Source organism: Acomys minous, assembly GCF_964271855.1.
Source record: "Acomys minous genome assembly, chromosome: 16".
Lineage (NCBI taxonomy): Eukaryota > Metazoa > Chordata > Mammalia > Rodentia > Muridae > Acomys > Acomys minous.
Genome location: NC_140498.1, coordinates 41,826,229 through 41,838,117, shown reverse-complemented (window position 1 = coordinate 41,838,117; position 11,889 = coordinate 41,826,229). Strand labels below are relative to the sequence as shown.

The window sequence follows — 11,889 nt, the reverse complement described above, 5'->3', positions numbered from 1 at the left end:
CTGTGTGGGCACGCGGAAACCCCTTCTACTGCCAAACCTTACTTTCAACCTGCACCCACCCCCATCTGCTCTGCACCTTACACCGCTGCCTTGAGCCGATTGCTGGAGCTTCCACACACCACTCCATCTATGGTTAGGGAAGCAAATGCCCCTTTGTCGTGCATGACCCTGCTAACCCCTGATCTGTGCCTTGGAAATGTGATTCATGCTGCTGAGCTGGGCCTCTTGAGTAACCCCTACCACCAGCACGCAGACATGTTCCAGGAGCTGCTGCGATGCTGCCCCTGTTACAGCATGCTGCCTTCAGAGCCAGATGGAAACACTACACACCACACCTACCCCTGCTATCAGACCGCGATCTTCACCACTGCTGGAGCATGACTAAAAAATCATTTGTTAAGTCTGACCCTAAATTCTACTTAGAGATTTATCCACATGGCTCTGGCTTTAGGTTCTGCATATGGACCTAGCTCCGCCTCCCCCACTCTTCCACCAAGCCTGCAGGATTCCAAAAGCCTACGCTCTTCTTTAATTAGCTCTATTTTTAAAACTTGGCCTCATTCAAAGCCAAAAATTGGCAAGCCAAATTTCCAAATTTTTTCAGACAGATGATTCCCAGACTCCCAAAATTATTCTCTACCTTCCCAAATGCCTAAACTCTGCTCTTACGTCTAAGACTGTACTTTCCAACTCCTAAAAAAAAAAAAAAAAAAAAAAAAAAATCCTCTCTGATTTCTTTTTCTGTTCTCAGAAAAAAATCTTTTATCCTTTTATAATAAGAAACCAACAAGTTTCATTTTAAATTGGTATAGATTTTCATATAAATTAAAAGTTATATTTTTACAGCATGCCGCTTATATGATTCAAGTTTAGCAGAATTCTTTTATATAATGGTGAAATTTCATGACTATAACGGTCTATTCAGATAAACAAGCTAATATATGTCTAACTACCTATGTTTTTCCCAGTTCTTCGAAGCATGGATGAGATGCTGCCTCTCCCTCCACCAGCTGCTCTGGGCTCACCTTCAGGCTTTCTGGCCAATGGATTTCGTATAATAAAACAAAATGTAAATTTAAAATTGTTCCACAATGTTCTACTATTTGCCAGCCACGGAAACTGTAATATATTGATTCTAGAAACATTCATTTGTTTACAATGCTACAACATGGTTATTATGTCCTGCCTCCTTTAGCACGTTCAGAAATACATTCTTACTCACACTAAGAACCAATGTGATTGATTACAAGATTTAACTTTATTTAGAGTCCTACACATATTTTAAAGGTCAAACATAAAATGAGATCTTAACATTCTGTTTTGTGTTTGCAAGATGTAGATTAGAGCAGATAACTAAATACAGACAAAGACTACTTAACTCAAATATGCCAACCCTCAAGCCTGTCAGAGATAAGCTGAATATAGCACTTAACATGTGTAAGTTTATCATTGTAAACAGAGATTCCCAAATCCTAGGGGTACTTGCCCAAGGTCTCCAAGAAGAGTTGGGCACTAAGATAGATAACGTCAACCCTGGATTGTGGTACGCTAACCACTGGAAGAGACTGCCCCCAGTGCCTCACCCTCTGCTAGGGCCCAGCCTGAACGCCGGACAAACTGGACACCTGGAGAGCTATTGTCTCTCGCTGCTGAAAATGAGGTGAGATCAGACTCTCCCACGTTATTCGACAGAAAGAGCTTCTCATCCCCTCTGTGTGATGGCCAGACTGCCTCTGCTCATGGTGCCATGAAAACCACAGGAGACCCGGGACAACTGTCTAGGCAGTGGGCTGTGGCTGACTAGTCATCTCTGTCATTTTGATTGATACATCCATTCATTTAGGTTACAATGTATCCTTCTCAGGTCTCTGATCACATTGATGACCAAGCTAATGGCAACCTGACAGCTACAGAACAGGCAATTGGCTCCTTAGCCCAAAGTAATTCACCGTGTTAGTTCATTAGTCAATGCATTCACTAGTGAAAATTACTAACTACCAGATCTCTGAGTTAAAAAGCAAACAGGTTCGCCTAACTCGCAGACCTCATGTTAAAGACACACAAGCTTCAGATGCCTTTTCAGTTCTCTTCACATGCAAGGGACCAGGCCTTAAGCTTCATTCATAGAGCTGCTACTGACGGGTTTAGGTACAGTCTACCTTGCTACCAGACTTTAAACAAACAAACAAACAAACAAACAAACAAACAGGTCTCAGATACAACCTTTTACCATTCCTTTAGCTAAAAGACAGTGACTTCTCACCGCAATTTCACTTGTGTCCCATGGTAAATAATTAGATAAGAATACAGAATTTTAAATTAAAAAGGAATACTTCTAAGAAAGTATTTGAGGGTCTAAGAAGGCTTTTTAAGGTTGGTAAATGCAAGTTATGAAGGTTGAAGGATATAAAGATGATTTAAAGCATCCAAAAACAGATTTGAAAATGCTTCGTATTTCTTCCCGTTGCTGTGCTACAGTTGTATTAACTGTTTAGAGCGTTGACATTAATCACTGCAGCTCTAACTTATTAATCTAACTCTGATAAAATATTCCACTATATGATCCACTATCATACTTTCAAGCCCAAAATTTTTAATTTCCTTTGGTTTGTCTTGACGTATAAACTTAAAATGTTTCCTACTGCGCTTTAATTATATACATCCAGCCTTCTGGAAGGGGGAAAAACTCCTCTTTCATGATGTGCACTGATGCTGACTTTTAAGATCAAGTGAGCTTCTGCCCTTCTGCTCTACAGGAGGTTTCTACCCTCCCGTGTTAGAGTTCCACACACGTCAGAAAGTCCGTAAAGCTTCTCACTTTTCTCAGCTCACCTCAGAGAGTATTCATGCTTTTAACCCAAGGTTTCCCCCAAAGCCTCTGCTATGTTATATGTCTACTGCCTTTTTCTACAATGTGCGTTCCACTGCAGAGTGCAAACAATGGCAAGGCTAACATGTATAGCATGTATCTCCTTTTACAAACTTAAAAGGCTTATCATCAGCTGTAGGAAATCCGCTTCTCAGGTCAAATGGAATCCAGATAAGGACTGCCAATCAACAGCCTCAGTTTCCCGCCTATCGCCTATCTCAAAGGACAGGATCCCTCCCCGCCATGTCCTGGTTCTGGGACTCCCCTTGCTGCCTGATCACTTCAGTCTTGCACCCAACACTGCCTGATTGCTGAGTCTGCCCTCCCGGTTGGTGTAAATGCTTCCTGGCATTCTTGACAACCTACATCCAAACCCTTCATCTAGAACCTTCTCCCTTGGGTGAGATCTCCCTCTACCAGCATGGTTCTGTCTCTCACCAGCCCTCAAAACCCTAGTGCTAGGTGACCGTGTCTGCTCAGGCTATGCTCTTGGTCTCTGACCAGCACTGATGAGCTGCTGGAACAGATTGCCCAATCCCCTTGGGAAGCCTTGGACAAGTTACTGGCTTCTACTCTCCCCATGGGGACAGTCCATCCACAGGTCCCTCTAGGCTCCCATCAGGGCTGCCTTCTGCACAATTTTAAATCTCGATGCCCACATTAAAGGATACTATAACCTTATACAACTCTGCAATGAAACTTCAACAGATCCAAAACGAGACCTTTCTAATTACTGCCAGAAACCGGATTGTGCCAGCTGGACCTGCTCTTTCCCTTCTAGCCACAGAAGTTCTCAGACCCTGGACAGCAAATACAACAGCCTGCACTCCTCAGACTTGGCCAACATTTGAGCCTTTTGCTCCCGCCCTCCAGTTGTTGCCCCAATGTCAGTAGGAAGCAGCCAAAGATGAATGATTTATAAATTCCTCACCCTTTTATTACCAACAAAAGCCTGGAAGGTATGTGTGAGAGCCAGGACAAACAGCTGCAGGTCCTCCCAGCACTCCTCAGTCCCTACCTGCTGCAGGACATGGCTGGCTTACCCTACCCTCTACCCTGAACTTCTCAGGACAGGGGCTTTTCCTTGCTCTTCATCATATATTCCAGACATTCTCTCTCTCTCTCTCTCTCTCTCTCTCTCTCTCTCTCTCTCTCTCTCTCTCTCCCCTAGGGCCATCCCTCCCCCTTTTCTTTCTCTCTCCCAAAACTTATACAATAAATCTCTCCATATCATATCTGTGATGTCTCTCTATTTATTTTTAATGATAACAAAGTGTGTATTTACAAAATGTGATGCAGCTGCTGAGCAATTAGAATAACAAAACCAAAGACAGACAGTACTCAGCTATCTGGGAGTACAAAATGAACAGTTGACCATACAAAGACAACCTACACACAATGTACAAAAAGGTCACCACAATAATTAAGGACTTTTACTGAGGGTTTAAATAAAGGGGAGCCTGACCCTAAGGGGGCGCTGCCTACGAAGAACTTGACCTTTATAGTAGATGCCTTCAGAGGTAGCTTTTTTTGTTTTGTTTTGTTTTGTTTTGTTTTCTGAGACAGGGTTTCTCTGTGTAGCCTTGGCTGTCCTGGACTCACTTTGTAGACCAGGCTGGCCTTGAACGCATAGTGATCCACCTGCCTCTGCCCCCCAAGTGCTGGGATTAAAGGCGTGCGCCACATAGTCAAAGCTTGTGGGGCTAGGAAGCCATGTTCCTAAAGCACACACACACACACACACACACACACACACACACACACACACACGCTCGCGTGGAAGTAGGATGAGGTTCCATCTCTTTACATCACTGTGGGGATGAGCCACAATATGAAACTCTAACCTTCTTCTGCCTTCCTCATTCTTTCTGAAGAGCAGAGGCATGCAGACAGGCTTACTGCTGTCTACCTGTGATCCTGGGAAGTCGAGGCAGAAGAGTTATAGTTTGGAGACTTGCCTTAGCTTCAAGGGGAAAGAAAGGAGAGACAGGAAGAGGAGGGAAAGAAGGAGGAAGAGAGAGGAGGAGAAATGACTTGAAGAAAGCCCCTCCCAGTTTTCAGTTCTACATTTGAGTCATTTTCTAATGACTTCCTATTTTCAGTCATATTTTGCTCAATATTCATAGTTTTCAATCACAAAACAAATTGTGCCTAGTTAATACCAGGAAAAATTCCTGTGTGTATGTGGGGTGTGTGGTTGTACGTGTGTGTGTGTGTGTGTGTGTGTGTGTGTGTGTGTGTGTGTATGTGTATATGTGGATGTAGGCTTTGATTTTTTAAAATCCACTTTATTTGGGGTTCCCTAATGTTTCTCCCTCCCTTCCAACCCACTGACTCTACATGGGCGAGGAAGAAGCTTAGCAGGGACAGGGGATGTAGACATTTTATACTCAGGTCCTTGGGACCATTCCATACTTCATCAGTAGGATTCCATCAGTCCAGCCAATCAGCTACAGCAGCAGCAGAAAGAGTCAGCAGTAGCCTTCTTGAAGCTTTCTCTGGAGCATCTCCCTCTAGGAGCATCCCGAAGTGTCTCTCTCTCTCTCTCTCTCTCTCTCTCTCTCTCTCTCTCTCTCTCTCTCTGTGTGTGTGTGTGTGTGTGTGTGTGTGTGTGTGTGTGTGTGTATCTCCTATTTATACTCTCTCAGAGTCTGTACAAGGGTGTTTTCCAGATGGCAAGAACCACACCCCGTGTATGAGGCAGTTTCCAGCTGACAAAGATCACGGGCCCCCTCAGGAGGATGTTATCAGCCGTTGATAAACTGAGGGCAGTTTCACATCCCACTCTTGGGGAGCAAAACAAAAACATATTTACAGAACATAAACAAACATCCACTACATGTGGGAGTGTGTGCTTGTGTGTGTGTGTGTTTGTGTGTATGTATGTCCAGGAAGTATGTATGTGTGTAGGGGTGGGTGTTTATGTGTATGCATGGGGGTCACATATGTATACAGAAGCATAAAGTTGGTGACAGGTGTCCTAGTTCCTGTCCTATTGCTGTGAAGAGAGGCCATGGCTAAGTTAACTCTTATAAAAGAAAGTATCTAAGTGGGGCCTTGCTTGCAGTTTTAAAGGGTTAATCTCTCATCATCATACTGGAAAGCAGATAGCATGGCTCTGGACGAGAGAGAGACAGAGAGAGACAGACAGACAGACTGAGAAGACTTCTGAAACCTCAAAGCCCACCCCACTAACACACCTCCCACAAGGCCACACCACTAACACACCTCCCACAAGGCCACACCTCTTAATTTTTCCCTAAACAGCCCACTAACTAGGGACCAGATATTCAAGTCTATGAACCTACAGGAGCCACTCTCACTCAAACCCCCACATCCGGTATCTTCCTCAATTCCTCTCCAACTTATATTTTTTGGTAGGGACTCTTGCTGAACCCAGCAATAACCAGTTCTAGTTAATCTAATGAGCCATCTTGCCCTAGGGATCTCCTGTCCCTGCCTCCCTAGGGTTGGGATTACAGGTGCCACCATGCCAGCCTGCCTCCCACATGGCTTTAGGGATCTGGACTTGCTCCTCATAATTGCATGATAAGCGCTTATGCATTGAGCCTTCTACAAAGTCCTAATGGAAAGAGTTTTTAGTAGAAGAATCTTGACTAACCATTGCTGGGATGCACCGTCCTAGGGCCTGAGGCAGCAGGGCCAGGGGTAGCAACTGATGTTAGGGACAGTTGCCTCAGAAGTGCAAAGGGCAGCATCCAGCACTTGGTTCCATCAGCAAGGTCTGGTTACCTAATTGATGAGCTTCTGGGGCTGGGTTCAAACACTCTCCAGGAAAACAGAACCAGCATCAGAGAAGAACATATTCTGATACATTAACACACATACACACACACACATACACACACACACACACACACACACACACACGTGCACACACTCTTACACACACATGCACACACTGGTACACACACACACACACACAGTGGTGAATTCTGTGACAGTCTGAGCTCAGTAGAAAGACCTTGTCTCTAAACAAAATAGAATGAACTCTGTGGTTTCTCCACAGAGAAGCCTCAATGGCTTTAAGAAGCAGTAACTTGTATCCTTTTCATTCATTGGCCTCTGTGTCCACTGTGGGCACCAGGACTAGGCACCAGCTGCTGCCTCTCATACCCACTGTTCTGGTGCTCTCCCTGGGCCTCAGCATGCAGGGATTGCTGGGGGAGTGGGCTAGGCAGGAGAGTGCCAGCAGGCAGAAAGGCACACCCCACAGCACGACTTCCCTTTGTAACTCAGGTGGCCAAGGTCAAGGGTCAGGAAAGACAACCATTTGCCAGAAGCCACAACAGAGGTGGAAACACTGTTTTACAAGGGAGTGAAGAATGGAGGCCTGTTGGTCAATTTGTTGCAAAAACTAACAACCACAGTGCAGCTGAGAAAATACAGACCTTGCATTAGTTACATTTTGCCAGTGTTTTGAAACAGGATTTCCTGGAGCAGAAGCAGCCTCAGGCTTTCCAGGTAGTTGAGCATAAATTCGGGATCCTCCCGTATTTCCCTTCTGTGTGCTGGAATTAAAATATTGACCACCATACAATTTTTTAAAGGCAAAATACCTTAAGTCTTATGGCGTGGCACAGGCCTCCAGTCCCAGTAATCGGATGGCTAAGGTAAGAGAACTGGTAATTTAAGTCAGCCTGAGTGCACAGAAAAACCCAACTGAGAGGGAGATGGAGAGAGAAAGTAATGTTTTCAAAGGATAATTATAAAAGTGGGCTGAAATGGAAGGCACCAGTGAGCGCTTAGCACACCCGAGGCCCTTGCTTTCCATCCTAGTACTGAAAAAACAATGATAATATATCACACACAGCACAACTTAGAGGTTGAGCAACACCAGGGTTTCAGTCAACCAGACTTAGCTGTTCTTACTGTTGTCAAAGCTCATTACGACTAAAATGTCAGATGTGGGCCGAAGGGGTAACTCAGTAGTAGGGCACTTGCTGCTCTTGGAGAGGACCTGGGGTTTAATTCCCATCACCCACATGGTTGCTCAAAAAACTGCCTCTAACTCCAGTCTCAGGCATCCCTGGACACAAGGCACATGGTGCACATCCATCCAACCGGGCAAAACACTTGTACAAATAAAATATATAAAACACCAAAACTTTTTATTAAAAAAAAATAAATAGACAATGAAAATGCGAGTAGATAGAAAAGATATTCCACGTGCAGAATTATTTTAGGAAAGTAGAAGAGCGTTCAAATCTGAGTGGCCGGCTTGCAAAATTTAAGTGATGTCTTTTGCTTTGGCTTCTGCTCCAAATGTTCAAGATGGTATATAGTCTATACATCCTCGTGTCTCACACCAGCATCCTCCTCCTCATGAAGCATGTATTCTGAAGAAATTGAAATCGCATCAGCAAAATCTTATTTATCAGATGTTAAAACAGACACAAGGGACAATGTTTGTGCAAAGGAAGGAGAGGTTATTTTGTTGTTGTTGTTTGTTTGTTTTTTGGTTTTTCGAGGCAGGGTTTCTCTGTGTTGGCCTTGGCTGTCCTGGAACTCACTCTGTAGACCAGGCTGGCCTCAAACTCAGGGAAATCTGCCTGCCTCTGCCTCCCAAGTGCTGGGATTAAATCTGTGCGCCACCACCACCTGCCTGGAAGAAAGGTTATAGGAAGACACAGAGGAGAGGCAACTGGCCTGTGGGACTTTAAAAATGTTTCTTCTTTCCTCTTTATAAGTGTTTTCATTTCCTGAAAACATAAAGAACAAACAAAAAACAAAAACAAAAAACAAAATCAATCAATCAAACAAAAACCTCTTTCAGTAAACCCTCTTTTGGGCAGCAGATGATTCCTGGCAGCACAGTGTTTGCCTGGGGCACAAAGCCCTCCCTGCTATTCCCAGCAAAAAGCACACAGAAGCTCAAGTCATGTTTTTTCATCCATTTGCCATTGGCGCCATTGTTTCTCTTTTCCTCTTCTTCTTTTCTTTTCCCACAGACAGGGTTTCTCGGTGTAGCCTTGGCTATGTTGCACTCAGTCTGTAGACCTGGCTGGCCTCGAACTCACAGAGATCTGCCAGTGGCCCCGAGTGCTGGGATGGATTACAGGCGCTGGCTTGTTTCTCTTCTTTTAACTAAAGTTGATTGTTGCCTCCCTTAAGGAAATGGAGAGAGGACTGTGTGACAGTCAGAGGCAGCTCATCAGCTGAAGAGTGTCTTATGGAGGGGACAGAATAAACAACTGCAGGCAGAGGCTCCGAGGGGAGGGCTGTCACTGGCCTTGGTTCAGGAGAACAGGCTCTGTATGATGACCCTGGCTGTGCACCTGAGCAGAGGGAACATCGATGTTGCTTCCTTTACCTTATGACTCACACATGAGCTCAGCTCACCTTTTGGAACCTGAAGCCATGTCTCCTGAGGGACTTCTGAAATACTTTTCCTGAATGGGATCCTCGCGTTTCACAGAGGTGCTTTTGTGGCCCAACCTCTATGGAAGCCATAGCAGAGGAGACATAAAGGAGGCTGAGGTAGACCTCCACCCTCCACACTGCTCAGCAGAAACACTTCAGATGTTTCTTAATCTCGCTGCTGCCCTACCCTCCACAGGTCCTGAGTTACTTAGTCAGTGTGGAGACTGTACACGGTCATCGACTCTTAGGTGATCTCAGTGTTCAGTTGCACATGTAACTCAGCTTCCAAACAGACCACTCAGCAGGGATGTCTCTTAGGGACAGCTGAGGTAGCTCAGTGGGTAAAAGCACTTGCCACAGGCTTGACTATGTCAGCTGTATCCTGGGACCCACAGAGTTGAGGAGAGGTAACTGACTCCTGGAAGTTGTCCTCTGACCTCTACCTTACATGCCATGCCATGCATGTGCGCGCGCACGCACGCACACACACACACACACACACACACACACACACACACATACCTTGTTGTTTGTAATGTGTTTGAGACAGGGTCTCACTAGGTAGCCTTGGCTGGTCTGGGAATCTCTATGTATACTAGGATGGCCTCGAACTCACAGAGATCCACCTGCCTCTGGGTGTGGCACCACGCTTAGCTCAAAAATCAGTCTTATTTTACATAGGAAACGTTCAGTCTGTAAGGTGATGGCTTTCCGAGCATGAGGGTCTGATTTAACCCTAAGAACCAACACAAAAAGCAGGACACAGTTAGGGACTTTAGTTCTCATACTGTGGGAGTGAAAACAAGTGGATTCCAGGGGTGCACCAGCCAGCCATGCCAGCCTAATTGATGAGGCACTGTCTCAAAAATAAGGCGTAAGGTTCCTGAGATATGACACTCAAGACTCACCCTGTCCTGTGTTCTCTTACTCACAAACATATATCAAACATGAACAGGCAGCAAGAGAGACAGACAGACAGACAGAAAGTAATGACTTGCAGATAAAATAATTTTAAGTCAGTATTGAGTAGCTGCAAAATGTCGTTTGGTGTTAGAGCTCTTACTGAGCATGTGCAATGCCCCGAGGTCTGTCCCTAAGAAATGCCACAACAAGCAAAAGGCCACCAAGTCCCATTACCTGGCAAATTCACTTGTACACCTGGTGAATGCGAGTCCCCTAACAAATGAGAAACAAGTTGTCTTTTACTGAGCCTAGCTCAGTCTGGTTGCTGAGTTGTGCTCAACTCTGAAAGGTGAGAGGGAACAAGGATCAGTCCAAATCTTCTCACTAAACAGAAAATATCTTCCTATGGACCACTTTTCGTAGAGCCCCTTTCAGGTCCCTGTTCCGCAGGCTGTAGATGAAAGGGTTCAGCATGGGGGTCACCACTGTGTACAGCACAGTGGCTGCCGTGTCCCTCTCAGGGGAATGGGCAGATGAGGGGTTGAAATACACAGCGATGATGGTGCCATAGAAGAGGCAGACCACGGCCAGGTGGGAGCCGCACGTGGAGAAGGCTTTCCATCTTCCCCTCGAGGATGAGACTCTCAGGACGGCACAGGTGATGTGGACGTAGGAGATCAGGATGCAGACAAATGGGGTGATCATGATCACAGCCCCCTCTGTAAGAATCATCAGCTCGTTGAGGTGCGTGTCCGAGCAGGACAGCTTCAGCAGGGGGGTCACATCACAGAAGAAGTGAGGGATGATGTTGTCCCCACAGAATGAGAGTCGCGCCATGAGCAGGGTGTGCAATAGGACATTCAGGCTGGCTACCACCCACGAACCAACTACAAGGAGGACACAGAGCTGCTGGGTCATCTTTGTTGTGTAGTGTAAGGGGTGGCATATGGCCACATACCGGTCATAGGCCATCACAGCCAGCAGGAAATTGTCCATGTCCACAAACAGGAAAAGGAAATACATCTGTGTGAGGCACCCAGAGTAGGAAATGGCCTGACTCCCGAGGACGTGGTCGGCCAGTACCTTGGGGACGGTGGTGGAGGAGAAGCAGACGTCCACGAAGGACAGGTTGCTGAGGAAGAAGTACATGGGGCTGTGCAGGCGGGAGTCTGTGCCGATGGCCAGGATGATGAGCAGGTTCCCCAGGACGGTGGCCAGGTACATGATGAGGAAGAGCAGGAAGAGGAGCTGCTGCTGCTGGGGCTGCCTGGAGAGGCCCAGGAGGAGGAACTCAGAGACGCTGGTCTGGTTGGTCCCTCTCATTGGACTATCAGCAGGCAAAAATGATTAAACCCTAAAAACTTGGAGAGTACTGGTGAAGACCGGACACCTAAAATTATAGATAAATATGTCATAGGAGCTAGTGAAAGATTTTTTTTGTTTTGGTTTAGTTTTTTGTTTTGGGGCTTTGTTTTGTTTTGGTTTGGTTTGGTTTGGTTTTGGTTTGGTTTTTTGTTTGTTTGGTTGGTTGGTTGGTTTTGGTTTTGGTTTTGGTTTTTTTGATATTGGGCTTCTCTGTGTAGCCTTGGCTGTCCAGGACTAACCTTGTAGGCCAGGCTGGCCTGGAAGTCACAAAGATCTGCCTTCCACTGCCTCTCTATATACAGGGATTACAGGCATGTCCCACCATTGCCCAGATACATTTCTTTCCAAATGGAAAAATCTAGGTTTAA

The 11,889-nt window shown here is 45.6% G+C and overlaps 1 protein-coding gene across 1 annotated transcript; it reads right to left on the bottom strand.

Moving 5' to 3' along the window:
• Positions 1-10,540: 10,540 nt before the first annotated feature.
• Positions 10,541-11,479, bottom strand: LOC311585921 (olfactory receptor 1f45; the record flags this gene model as incomplete). Its single annotated transcript, XM_084761668.1, has 1 exon — positions 10,541-11,479. One exon carries the CDS (start codon positions 11,477-11,479, stop codon positions 10,541-10,543), a length of 939 nt encoding a protein of 312 aa, XP_084617794.1.
• Between the last annotated feature and the right edge of the window lie 410 nt (positions 11,480-11,889).